Below are 14,986 nucleotides of genomic sequence, written 5' to 3' on the forward strand. Positions count from 1 at the left end.
CCTGACACACACAGCACCTGACACACACAGGAGACACCTGACACACACAGGAGACACCTGACACACACAGCACCTGACACACACAGGAGACACCTGACACACACAGGAGACACCTGACACACACAGGAGACACCTGACACACACAGCACCTGACACACACGAGGAGGGCACCTGTCACACGCACCTGTCTGTGTTGGGTCTTGGCTCCTGTCGGTGACTCCAACTCTCTCCAAAACCAGAGCACGAAAACTCACCAGATCAGACCCTAACCAGAAACCAGACTAAACCAGACCAGAACTAGACCAGGACTAGACCAGGACTAGACCAGGACTAGACCCAGGACTAAACCAGGACTAAACCAGGACTAGACCAGACCAGGACTAGACCAGGACTAGACCAGGACTAACCAGGACTAGACCAGGATAGACCAGACCGGACTAGACCAGGACTAGACCAGGACTAGACCAGGACTAGACCAGGACTAACCAGGACTAGACCAGGACTAAACCAGGACTAAACCAGGACTAGACCAGGACTAAACCAGGTCTAAACCAGGTCTGGTCTGTACCTGGAGTTGATGACGTCGTCCAGACTCAGGTCACATGACTGTGGAGCGGTGGTCTGGGGGCGGGGCACAGTGTGAATCCTCCAATCAGGATGCACCTGGAGGGCGGCGTCAGCGTGAAGCTCCACCCCCGTCTGCCCGGTAACAGCACGGCCAATCAGAACGCTCGGATCCTGTGGACAGATGGCAGAGTTCAGGCGGCGTCACAAACGCACCGGACGCCCGACTGTGTGACCTGTGTGTGTGTGTGACCTGTGTGTGTGTGTGTGACCTGTGACCTGTGTGTGTGTGTGTGACCTGTGTGTGTGTGTGTGTGTGTGTGTGTGTGTGTGTGTGTGTGTGTGTGTGTGTGTGTGTGTGTGTGACCTGTGTGTGTGTGTGTGTGTGTGTGTGTGTGTGTGACTGTGTGTGTGTGACTGTGTGTGTGTGTGTGTGTGTGACCTGTGTGTGTGTGTGTGTGTGTGACCTGTGTGTGTGTGACCTGTGTGTGTGTGTGACCTGTGTGTGTGTGACCTGTGTGTGGTGTGACCTGTGTGTGTGGTGGACCTGTGTGTGTGTGACCTGTGTGTGTGTGTGTGTGTGACTGTGTGTGTGACCTGTGTGTGTGTGTGTGTGTGTGACCTGTGTGTGTGTGTGTGACTGTGTGTGTGTGTGTGTGTGTGTGTGTGTGACCTGTGTGTGTGTGTGTGTGTGTGACCTGTGTGTGTGTGTGTGTGTGTGTGTGTGTGACCTGTGTGTGTGTGTGTGACCTGTGTGTGTGTGACCTGTGTGTGTGTGTGTGTGTGTGTGACCTGTGTGTGTGTGTGTGTGTGTGTGTGACCTGTGTGTGTGTGTGTGTGACTGTGTGTGTGTGTGACCTGTGTGTGTGTGACCTGTGTGTGTGTGACCTGTGTGTGTGTGTGTGTGTGTGTGTGACCTGTGTGTGTGTGTGACCTGTGTGTGTGTGTGACCTGTGTGTGTGTGTGACCTGTGTGTGTGTGTGACCTGTGTGTGTGTGTGACCTGTGTGTGTGACCTGGTGTGTGTGTGTGACTGTGGTGTGTGTGTGTGTGTGTGTGTGTGTGTGTGTGTGTGTGTGTGTGTGTGTGTGTGTGTGTGTGTGTGACGTGTGTGTGTGTGTGTGTGTGACTGTGTGTGTGTGTGTGTGTGACCTGTGTGTGTGTGTGTGTGACCTGTGTGTGTGTGTGTGTGTGTGTGTGACCTGTGTGTGTGTGTGTGTGTGTGTGATGTGTGTGTGTGTGTGTGAGACCTGTGTGTGTGTGACCTGTGTGTGTGTGACCTGTGTGTGTGTGTGTGTGTGTGTGTGTGTGTGACCTGTGTGTGTGTGTGACCTGTGTGTGTGTGTGTGTGTGTGTGTGTGACCTGTGTGTGTGTGTGTGACCTGTGTGTGTGTGACCTGTGTGTGTGTGTGACTGTGTGTGTGTGTGACCTGTGTGTGTGTGTGACCTGTGTGTGTGTGTGTGTGTGTGACCTGTGTGTGTGTGTGTGTGTGACCTGTGTGTGTGTGTGACCTGTGTGTGTGTGTGACCTGTGTGTGTGTGTGTGTGTGTGTGTGTGGTGTGTGTGTGTGTGTGTGTGTGTTGTGTGTGTGTGTGTGTGACCTGTGTGTGTGTGTGTGTGTGTGTGTGTGACCTGTGTGTGTGTGTGTGTGTGTGTGACCTGTGTGTGTGTGTGACCTGTGTGTGTGTGACCTGTGTGTGTGTGTGTGTGTGTGTGTGTGTGACCTGTGTGTGTGTGTGACCTGTGTGTGTGTGTGTGACCTGTGTGTGTGTGACCTGTGTGTGTGTGACCTGTGTGTGTGTGTGACCTGTGTGTGTGTGTGTGTGACCTGTGTGTGTTGTGTGACCTGTGTGTGTGTGTGACCTGTGTGTGTGTGTGTGTGTGTGTGTGTGTGACCTGTGTGTGACCTGTGTGGTGTGAGTGTGTGTGTGTGTGTGGACCTGTGTGTGTGACCTGTGTGTGTGACCTGTGTGTGTGTGTGTTGTGTGACCTGTGTGTGTGTGTGACCTGTGTGTGTGTGTGTGACCTGTGTGTGTGTGTGTGTGACCTGTGTGTGTGTGACCTGTGTGTGTGTGTGTGACCTGTGTGTGTGTGACCTGTGTGTGTGTGTGTGTGTGTGTGACCTGTGTGTGTGTGACCTGTGTGACCTGTGTGTGTGTGTGACTGTGTGTGTGTGTGTGTGTGTGACCTTGGTGTGTGTGTGTGTGTGTGTGTGTGTGTGTGTGACCTGTGTGTGTGTGTGTGTGTGACCTGTGTGTGTGTGTGTGTGTGTGTGTGTGTGTGTGTGTGTGTGTGTGTGTGACCTCTGTGTGTGTGTGTGTGTGTGTGTGTGTGTGTGTGTGTGTGTGTGTGTGTGTGTGTGTGTGTGTGTGTGTGTGTGTGACTCTGTGTGTGTGTGTGTGACCTGTGTGTCTGTGTGTGTGTGTGTGGTGGTGTGTGTTGTGTGTGTGTGTGTGTGTGACCCTGACCTGTGTGTGTGTGTGTGTGTGTGTGTGTGTGACCTGTGTGTGTGTGTGTGTGACTGTGTGTGTGTGTGTGTGTGTGTGACCTCTGTGTGTGTGTGTGACCTCTGTGTGTGTGTGTGTGTGTGTGTGTGTGTGTGTGTGTGTGTGTGTGTGTGTGTGTGTGTGTGTGTGTGTGTGTGTGTGTGTGTGTGTGTGTGTGTGTGTGTGTGATGTGTGTTGTGTGTGTGTGTGTGTGTGTGTGTGTGTGTGACTGAGTGTGTGTGTGTGTGTGTGTGTGAGTGTGTGTGTGTGTGTGTGTGAGTGTGTGTGTGTGTGTGTGTGTGTGTGTGACTCTGACTCTGACCTGGAGAGCCACAGTCTGTAGAAGCGTCCGTCCTGCAGCAACGGAAACCAACGACAGGAAACTCCAGAAAAACACACACACACACTCTGAAACAACAACACACACAATAAACACACACACACACTCTGAAACAACAACAACACACAATAAACACACACAACACACACACTCTGAAACAACAACACACACAATAAACACACACACACACACCAGGTCCAGACTGGGTCCAGACCAGGTCCAGACCGGGTCCAGACCGGGTCTCAGGTCTTGTACCTTATTTTCTCGCGCTGTGACCTCTCGCTCTGTGATTGGATGGTTCTTTGGGTCCCGCCCCCAGCAGACGACTGGACCAATCACAGCGGCTTTCAGGTTGAATGACAGCGTAGACCCCGCCCCCACGTTCCTCAAGGCCACGCCCTCTTTCTGCTCCACCCGAATCACCACGGAAACGCAGGCTGTGGCTCCGCCCCCTGAGCAGACTCCGCCCCCTGAGTGATCACACAAGATTATTATTATATTATTATTATTATTATTATTAATATTTTTAATATTAATATATATATTATTATTATTATTATTATATTATTATATATTATTATTATTATTATTATTATTATATTATTAATATTATTATTTATTATTATTATTATTATTATTATTATTATTATTATTATTATTATTAGGCCCGAGCGTCACGGCTGGTGAAGAGCCTTTTGTTGCGCAGTGTGAAGCTGCGCTGTGTGTGTGAAGTGGAGCGTTCAAACTCGGTTATGAATTTAAAAAGTCAATGCCAAAGTGAAAGTCTCCAACTGTTCACCAAGAAACACCTTCCACTGCAAAGACCAAGACGTGATGTTTGTGTAAAACCACAAGAACAAGAAAGTGCAGCTCAGTCTGTTTGTCTTCTGCTCCTCTACATTAACAAACAGGATTTTGTTATTAGGTTCTTTTTTTCACACCTAGAGTGTTATTTCATACCTTTAAACAGCTGACTGACTGGACACGTCACAGCAACATCACGTGACTCTGAGGAAGTGAGCAGTCGAAACTGTCAGGGATGAAATACACTCCAGGTCTGAAAAAAAGAACCTAATAACATAGAATATTGGAAGACCAAATGAACCTCATTGGACTGTTACGCTCAAGTCATGGACAACAATGTGTCAAGGAGTTCTGGAAATTAGAACAACTGGAATCAAAAAGGGCACGTTTCCGTAACCATCTCCGATTCAACCTGCGTTGCCGGGACGAGGGAATTACACCACCCACCCTGGACCTCAAGAATCACATCCCATCACAGAATGCAGAGAAAATTGTAAAAGGAGCAGACCTCACACTGCTGAAAGAAAGAGTAAGATGCACCACGAATAAGGTAAACGACATAAACAATAAACTAAAAACGAACATGGCTAACTTTGCTAGCAAGTTCCAGTTAGACGAAGACACGCAAAAGCTAACAACACAACAACTGTTAAGGACACACGAAAGGATTTTCTTAGAAACAAAAATTAGACACGTAGAAAAATTAGAGTCGCTAATCGCGCGTAAGAATAAAAACAATGCGAAGATAGACGGTTCAATGACAAATAAATGGGTAAAAAATGTATCAAAGCGCCCACTTTCACAGACAGAACTAAACGTATTATCCCGCGGATTAAACTACGCAGTAACGCCAGAAAAAATTCCATACGAAGAATTCATACTCGCCACCGAACAAGCATGCCAATCAATAAAAGAGCAGGGAGGAAAGCAGAACTAAGAAAGGAAATAGCAGGGATTCTTAAAACAGCAAGATGCCACCAGGAAACGTAAATAAAGATGAAAGGAAAGCAATACGCGCGCTAGCTAACGACAAAACAATCACAATAACACCCGCGGATAAAGGAAGAGCCACTGTCGTCATGGACACACACAAATATGATCAATGCTAAAGGACACAAATACATACAAACGGATTAGGAAAGACCCAACTGAGGAAAAGAAAAAGACACTTAAAACACTCCTAAAACCCTTGTTGGAGGAAGAAAAAATAGATAAGGAAACTTACAATTACCTAATACCAACCGCCAACATCACACCACCAATATATGGCACATCCAAAATACACAAAAAGGACACTCCACTTAGACCCAGAGTAGACAGCATCGGTTCAGTAACATATAATCTATCAAAAGCACTAGTAGAACTCATAAAACCATTATTAGGCCATGTGGGGAAGCTGGCCCAAGTGGTCAAAATGAGAGTCCAGTGCAAAGTTGTCCTTCACCAAACCAAATTCTTTATTGGATCCTTCCAAGTCGTGGGCAAAATTCTATACATATTTACAAAAAAAGAACTGTGCTTAACTAAACAAAAGCAACAGAAAATAACACAACAAAAGAAAATACCCACAGGCACCTGGCTGCACTGATGGTGACCTCCTACTGATTAAACTGCCTCTACTTATACACCCCCCAGAGAGGAAGCCCCTCCCCCTGGGTTCACACCAACTTACGGGGAAAACTGTAGCAATTTCCTTTCCTTACTGGTGCTGCCTTCAATTATTTTCTGAAGCCTAATCCCCCTTTTAAACTGAACAGTGTCCAACTTAACTAGATACACTGAAACCAAAATTCTAATAACCCATTTGATAAAACAAAGAACCATTTCCGAGGCTTCCCTCCACATGGTCTGGGCCAACACCTCCCTGAGCCTATAAATATGGCTGCCAAAGGACACGCCCCCTCTGTTGTTCCCAGACCATGTGGAGTCACAGGTAAAGGTGGTGAGTTTAAACAGAAATGAAGGGATATAACCAAATAAAATGAATTTAAAGTAACTGTGTGAATGTGATCAATTAAACAAAGACTAAATAAAACAAACCCGGGATAGTTATTATTTAGCCGTTTAGTTGATATAGATGTAACTGAACTAAGGTGAAAAATGGGGACAAAGGCCGTCTTTGTCACAGGACATACCCAGCAACATTGTAAGAACTCAAAACAACTGGCCCAGGAACTAAAAACCATCAAAGTACAAACCAATGAAATATTAATATCCCACGATGTAATATCCCTGTTCACAAAAACTCCCATAAACGTCACATTACACATAGTTGAGAACCGCCCACGTACAGACAAAACACTACACAAACAAACCAACCTGACAGTTGAAGACTTAACCCGGCTCCTTCATTTTGTTTCCACATCCACATACTTCAAATTCAAAGGAAAAATATACAGGCAGAAGGAGGGTTTGGCCATGGGGGACCCCTTATCAGCCATCATGAGTGGGTTCTTCATGGACGACCTGGAGGACAAGGCCATAAGGACAGAGACAACGACATGCAGACTCACTATGTGGAAAAGATATGTAGACGACATACTGGAAAAAACTGAAAACGGACACACACAAGAGCGAACAGACCACCTAAACACAACAGACAGCACTGGAAACACCCAATTCACACACGAAGAAGAAACAAACAACACAATAAACTTCCTGCACATGAACATCACACACAGGGAAGACGGCAGCATCAAAATCAAAATACACAGAAAACCAACCCACACGGACCAGTATCTCTTATGGACGTCAGAACATCCCACAGCCACAAACTCTCCGTAAGAACATTGTACGACAGAACCAACATCATAACAGACGAACAAGACAAACAGGAAGAAGACAGACACATTCACAAGGCGCTAAGGCACAGGTGTCAAACATACGGCCCGGGGGCCAGATCCGGCCCTCCAAGACCTTTAATCTGGCCCTCGGCTGATTTTCTACTAAAGTATTTTAATGATATTTTCTATTAAAATGGTGTTAATTTTCTGTGGTGTTTATCACAGCAGCGTCTCCAGCGTCTCTGTACGTGGCCCCTCCCACCAGAGCAGCACAAATGAAGACTTGTCTCTCTTTCCAAACGTCTTAAAGGACGATCGTTTTGACTGTTGACCGTGACCCTCATCAGAAAAAATGTCCAACATGAGAAAAGTGGAGCCGAGTGCAGGAATTTTACAACAAAAATGGACTTATTCTGTTTACATACAAGTTCATGTTCAAACTTTGTGTTGAAATTGTATTTTCTTAAAGTTTCAGGTTGTTCATAATATTATAATATTTTGTAAAAGAAAGAGTTCATCAATTAAAAAAGATTTGTGTAATAGATTTGTGTTTCTCTGCACAAATATTTGAACTTATTGTTATTTTTGGGGTTTATATGACATGAGTTTTCTGATCCAGACACTTTGGATCAAAGTCGGTTGGATTCGGCCCCTGGACCAAAATGAGTTTGACTCTCCTGCGCTAAGGCAACGCCAAGACCCAAAATGGGCAATAAACAAAGGGAAACAACAGGTGAAGGAGAAAGAAAAACAGAACCAAAGAAACAAAAACAAAACAGTAAAAATGAGCACAGGCCTGGGAACATTACCATACATCAGGGACATAACAGAAAAAGTACAGAGGGCGATGAAAAAACACAATATGAACACACGAGTGAAACCGAACAGGAAACTCAGACAAATACTCGTCCACCCGAAAGACAAAATAGAACCGGAGCATAAATGTAATGTAATGTACGAAATCCCCGGCATGTCCTGCAATAAAACACACATCGGAGAAACAGGGAGGGAGTTCAGTCCACGAAAAAAGGAACATAGAACAGAACGCGAGAAGGAAACAGCGAAGGCGAAACACGAGCAACAAAACTCAAAGCAGAACAGGAACAACTCAAATCGTCCGTTTCTGACCAGTGTAAAAGAGAGAAACACGTTATGAACTGAGACGGAGCGAACATCACTGGGACAGAGGAAAACAAACATCGCCGCTGGATTAAAGAAGCAATCGAAATACGGAAACGTGCCCACAGGACGATAAACCGGGACGAGGGGCTTTTTTACTCTCACACACCTGGAACTGTCCTGAGGAAGTGGGACTGCAGGTGGCGCTGTCGTCCTGCCTCCACCGAGAGGAAGACAGAGACAAAACCTGTTTAAATCATCTGACCAGACACGACACAGAAACATCACGTGACTCTGAGGAAGACGTTAGTGAACAGAACAAACTGTCAGGGATGAAATACACTCCAGGTCTGAGAAAAAGAACCTAATAACATAGAATATTGGAAGACCAAATGAACCTCATTGGACTAAACGAGATTTTGTTTTGTCGTGGCTCCACAGACAAAATGTTCTCTGTAAACTCGGGATGATTTCTTAGTCAAACAAATGTTTCCTTTTTGGTTCTTCCTGTGGATCAATCCTGCCCATCACCTTCACCTTTCACTAGTTTTCAATTCCGTTGGGAAGAGAAACAGTTTGAGTCACACACGTCTGATTCACTTTTACATTTATGAAGTTCACAAACTCCTGAAGTCCGTTTCTCGAGTCGTTTTCCACTGTTTGGATCCAACAACCACAACCACAACAATTAACGATGTCTGAATCCAAAAACTAAAATATGACAATATCAGAAGCAGAAACAAAAGTGAAACGGTTCAAAAGACTTGAAAAGATCGACTTTGACAATAGACACGTCCCACTGGGAAACAAACATGGAGGTTTGATGTTCACTTTTTCACAGGATCCTTCACAGTCTGAACTGAACCAGGACCAGAGTCTGAGATTCATGATGCATTTGTAGGACGTCCAACAAAAACACTGACGTACTCAAACCAAATTTGGTTCACAGATGCATCATGGGAATAGGAACAAAAAAGTATATTGTGACCACGCCCCCTGCCAAACTGGAAGTCCGCCATCTTGGATAAAAAATAAAAAAATCAACACAGAAAATGAGAAAAATGGTAGGAGTCGGTTAAGATTAGGGATTAGGGGTTCGGGGTTCAGGTTGGGGTTCAGGGTTGAGGTAGGGTGAGGGGTTAGGGTTAATTTAGGAGTTAGATCACGGGGTGAGGTGCATTCGTGGGGCATGACATGTGCAGGGCTCAGCGTGGTCGGGGTGCGGCGTGGGCTCGAGCGAGGGCCGATCATCGCCGCTTGCAGCTATATGTTTAATATTATTATTATTTATTTTATTTATTTATTATTATTATTATTATTATTTATTTTTTATTATTATTCAGTCTCCACAGCTGATGTTCGTGAGGCACCGATACGATGCTGGTATCAAATATCGGTGTTGATATTGAATGTTTTGGTGGATTGGATATCGGATACAGGTTCAGCCGATATTCTGGGTGTGTTTTATTCTGCTCTGTAAACATAAATATAATATATATAATATAATATAATATATATAAAATATTAAGATTATTTTCTTAAAGCTGCTGTGGAATTATTTTACAGACAAATAACCACAGAGGATCATTTGTGAGCGTCTGTTTGTTTAAAGGAAATAAACTTTCACACTCTGGTATCGGTGGATATCGGTGGAGAATTGTTTTGTTTTGGGCTGTTTCCTGCGTGGTTTCAGGTCGTAGTTGAAGCTGTTTAAACACAAACACGGGGGGAGGACGTGTGTGACTTTATGTTGTTTGTATAAACTCCTGACTGGACGAGGACAAAAGTTTCTCTCAGTTTCTCTGCTGGATTTGGTTTGTTTTATTAATTATATTAATTCACTGTGTTTCGTTTTCACGATGGTTTAATGACAAGACGACGATAAAAAAACGACGACTCGTCCACGTAAACACCTCACTCACCGAGCGGACGCTGCAGCGGATATCATCATGAGTATCGTCAGTATCAGGTATCGTGAGTATCGTCAGTATCAGGTATCAGTATCGTCAGTATCAGGTATCGTGAGTATCAGGTATCGTGAGTATCGTATCAGTATCAGGTATCATGAGTATCAGTATCAGTATCAGAGTATCAGGTATGAGTATCGTCAGTATCAGGTATCGTGAGTATCGTCAGTATCAGGTATCATGAGTATCGTCAGTATCAGGTATCGTGAGTATCGTCAGTATCAGGTATCATGAGTATCAGGTATCGTGAGTATCGTCAGTATCAGGTATCGTGAGTATCGTCAGTATCAGGTATCGTGAGTATCGTCAGTATCAGGTATCGTGAGTATCGGTCAGTATCAGGTATCGGTGAGTATTGTGTATCGTGAGTATCAGATATCGTGAATCAGTGAGTATCAGGTATCGTGAGTATCGTGTATTGGTGAGTATCGTGTATTGGTGGGTATTGGTGAGTATTGGTGAGTATCAGGTATCGTGAATCGGTGAGTATCGTGTATCAGTGGGTATCATGTATCAGTGAGTATCAGGTATTGGTGAGTATCGGTGAGTATCAGGTATCGGTGAGTATTGTGTATCGTGAGTATCAGATATCGTGAATCAGTGAGTATCGTGTATCAGTGAGTATCAGATATCGTGAATCAGTGAGTATCAGGTATCGGTGAGTATCGTGTATTGGTGAGTATCGGTGAGTATCAGGTATCGGTGAGTATCGTGTATCGGTGAGTATCGGTATTGGTGAGTATCGGTGAGTATCAGGTATCGGTGAGTATCGTGTATTGGTGAGTATCGGGTATTGGTGAGTATCGGTCAGTATCAGGTATCGGTGAGTATCGTGTATCGCAGACCCTTAAACCCAAAGTATCGTCTTCGTCGTCATTCTCACCTTCGTCGGTTTTTCTCTTCTTCCTCTTCCTGTCCTCTGGCTCCGCCTCCTCGCCGCTCGCATCACGGCCAGGCCCCGCCCCCTGACGCTGCTGAATCTCCATGGCAACAGAAGGACTGAGCACAGAGACGTGATCGAGCGAGAACTGCAGGTAAAACCTACGAGAGAAAAACCAGGTCTGAACCAGGACTAAACCAGGACTAAACCAGGTCTAAACCAGGACTGAACCAGGACTGAACCAGGACTAAACCAGGTACTAAACCAGGTCTGAACCAGGACTAAACCAGGACTAAACCAGGACTGAACCAGGACTAAACCAGGACTAAACCAGGACTAAACCAGGTCTGAACCAGGACTAACCAGGACTAAACCAGGACTAAACCAGAACCAGAACCAGACTGAACCAGGAACCAGGACTGAACCAGGACTGAACCAGGACTGAACCAGGACTAAACCAGGACTAAACCAGGACTAAACCAGGTCTGAACCAGGACTGAACCAGGACTAAACCAGGACTAAACCAGGTCTGAACCAGGACTAAACCAGGACTAAACAGGTCTGAACCAGGACTAAACCAGGACTAAACCAGGACTAAACCAGGACTAAACCAGGTCTGAACCAGGACTAAACCAGGACTAAACCAGGACTGAACCAGGACTGAACCAGGACTGAACCAGACTGACTGAACCAGGACTGAACCAGGACTGAACCAGAACCAGACTGAACCAGGTCTGAACCAGGACTAAAACCAGAACTAAACCAGGACTAAACCAGGTCTGAACCAGGACTGAACCAGGACTGAACCAGGACTGAACCAGGACTAAACCAGGTCTGAACCAGGACTAAACCAGGACTAAACCAGGTCTAAACCAGGACTAAACCAGGACTAAACCAGGACTGAACCAGGACTGAACCAGGACTGAACAGGACTAAACCAGGTCTGAACCAGGACTAAACCAGGACTAAAACCAGGACTAAACCAGGTCTGAACCAGGACTAAACCAGGACTGAACCAGGACTGAACCAGGACTAAACCAGGTCTGAACCAGGACTAAACCAGGACTAAACCAGGACTAAACCAGGACTAAACCAGGACTAAACCAGGACTTACCTGGTTTCCTTGTGGGAGATGAAATGTTCCTGATCCAGGTGTTTGAAGGAGGGAAACTCTGATTGGATGAATCTCTCCGTTACCATGGTGAAGTGACGCACACACACGAGGCAGCCTGCCAATCAGAAGCCAGCATTTAAACAACAGACCAATCAGAAGTCAGCGTTTAAACATCAGGCCAATCAGAAGCCAGCGTTTAAACAACAGACCAATCAGAAGCCAGCGTTTAAACAACAGACCAATCAGAAGCCAGCGTTTAAACAACAGACCAATCAGAAGCCAGCGTTTAAACAACAGACCAATCAGAAGTCTGTATTCTGAGGTTTCTGTGGAGACGACTGAACTTTAACCTCGTTGCAAATTTCTCTGATCTGGCCAAGATTTTAAACCTTATTTCAGGTTTTTCATCTTAGAAAATGTCACTTTTATTTCTTCCATGACTCAACTTGTCGGAAAATCTTAAATTTCGGTGATAAATGTTTAAAAGAAACTATCATCCATTTACCAGAGTTTTCCCTGAAACACTTCATTAGTTTTTAGATTCAGTGTGAACAGACGAACGACTCATGTGCGACTGATTTAAGATTTTATATCTAGAATTTAGAATCTCTGAATTCATCATCAGACCATGAACTGTGAACATAAACTGGTTTTTAGTTTGTTGAGCTTCATAAATGTATTTCCAGCGCTGGAACCGTGAGCTCAGACGCTTCACTCTGCTCCAGAGGGAGTTTATTTAAAGATGAAGAAGATGAAGATAAAATGATCTTCTGTTTGGATTCATCATTTTTCTATTTTTAACTCATTTTCTGACAGATTTAAATGTTTAGATCTTGGCCGAGTTTCTCGACTGAAACACGACGACGTTCAGAACCTGTTACAGACGCACACCAAACACACACAACTGTACCGATCCAGGCCGTGCTGAAGGCCGCAGTCTGCTCCCGCCCTGAGGCCCGGTCCAGGTCCTGGTCCTGATCCCGGTCTCGGTCCTGGTCTCGGTCCCGGTCCAGGTCCCGGTCCAGGTCCCGGTCCAGGTCCGGGTCGGTCTCTGTCACCACACAGGACACAGTCCCGGTGGCGTCTCGAAGCTCCAGACTCTGAGACTCAGATCCTGGAGACGGAAGCTGAAGAATCCCAACCAACAGAAGAGGACGCTCTCTGTAACACACACACACACACACACACACACACAACTGTAACACACAACACACACACACACACACAACTGTAACACACACAACACAACACAACTGTAAACACACACACAACACAACACACACACACACAACACACAACTGTAACACACAACACACACACACACACACACACACACAACTGTAACACACACACACACAACACACAACTGTAACACACACACACACACAACTGTAACACACACACACAACACACACACACACACACACACACACACACACAACTGTAACACACACACACACACACAACACACAACTGTAACACACACACACACACACACACAACTGTACACAACACACACACACACAACACACACACACACAACACACAACTGTAACACACAACACACACACACACACACACAACTGTAACACACAACACACACACACACACACACACACACACAACTGTACACACAACACACAACACACACACACACAACACACAACTGTAACACACACACAACACACACACACACACACAACACAACTGTAACACACACACACACACACACACACAACACACACAACTGTACACACACACACACACACACACAACACACACACAACTGTACAACACACACACACACACACACACACACACACACACACACACACAACTGTAACACACAACACACACACACACACACACACAACTGTAACACACACACACACACACACACAACTGTAACACACACACACAACACACACACACACACAACTGTAACACACAACACACACACACACACAACTGTAACACACAACACACACACACACACACACAACTGTAACACACACACACAACACACACAACTGTAACACACAACACACACACACACACACACAACTGTAACACACACACACACACACACACAACTGTAACACACAACACACACACACAACTGTAACACACACACAACACACACACACACACAACTGTAACACACAACACACACACACACACACACACACACAACACACAACTGTAACACACACACACACACACACACACAACTGTAACACACACACACACACACACACAACTGTAACACACAACACACACACACACACAACTGTACACACACACACAACTGTAACACACAACACACACACACACACACAACTGTAACACACAACACACACACACACACAACTGTAACACAACATATAAACATACACACAACTGTAACACACACAACATACAACTGTAACACACACACACATTTACACACACTGGTGATGTCACTCAGGTCACTTCTGTCACAGGGAGAAGATGGAGACTTACCCCATGTGAAGGTCTGCAGGAGGACTCTGGTCCCTGTGGTCCCTGGTGGTCCCTGTGGTCCCTGTGGTCCCTGTGGTCCTGTGGTCCCGGGGGTCCGGTCTGTGGCCCCTGTGGTCCCTGTGGTCCCTGTGGTCCCTGTGGTCCCTGTGGTCCCTGTGGTCCGGTCCGGGGCCCCTGGGGTCCGAGCGGAGGCGGGCGTGGGACCAGGACAGGGCGGCGTTGAGTTGGCTGCAGTTCAGACTCTGTCCATCGGGGGGCAGCAGTGAGCTGAGGCTGAGGGACGACCAGCAGAGCGAGAGCAGCGAGGAGCGCAGAGACGACACACTGAGCACGTGCGGGAGCGAGGAGGCGGAGCCGTACTGCGGGGGAGGGGACAGGTGAGTCAGGTCCTCACAGTAAAAACACCACAGACACAAACAGGAACCAC

The 14,986-nt window shown here is 45.8% G+C and overlaps 1 protein-coding gene across 1 annotated transcript in view; it reads right to left on the reverse strand.

Moving 5' to 3' along the window:
- Positions 1 to 14,986, reverse strand: part of ctc1 (CTS telomere maintenance complex component 1) — a 20,152-nt gene that overhangs the window by 2,846 nt on the left and 2,320 nt on the right. The window contains exons 2-8 of the mRNA XM_055149936.1: positions 14,560 to 14,948; positions 12,968 to 13,218; positions 12,058 to 12,172; positions 10,947 to 11,104; positions 3,646 to 3,860; positions 567 to 738; positions 185 to 262 (exon numbers count right to left, since the gene is read on the reverse strand). Coding sequence (XP_055005911.1) covers positions 185 to 262; positions 567 to 738; positions 3,646 to 3,860; positions 10,947 to 11,104; positions 12,058 to 12,172; positions 12,968 to 13,218; positions 14,560 to 14,948 — 1,378 coding nt within the window. The remainder of the gene's footprint in view (positions 1 to 184; positions 263 to 566; positions 739 to 3,645; positions 3,861 to 10,946; positions 11,105 to 12,057; positions 12,173 to 12,967; positions 13,219 to 14,559; positions 14,949 to 14,986) is intronic.

This window comes from Boleophthalmus pectinirostris, unplaced genomic scaffold (assembly GCF_026225935.1).
Source record: "Boleophthalmus pectinirostris isolate CB_2022bp ecotype Guang Dong unplaced genomic scaffold, ASM2622593v1 HiC_scaffold_14, whole genome shotgun sequence".
NCBI lineage: Eukaryota > Metazoa > Chordata > Actinopteri > Gobiiformes > Gobiidae > Boleophthalmus > Boleophthalmus pectinirostris.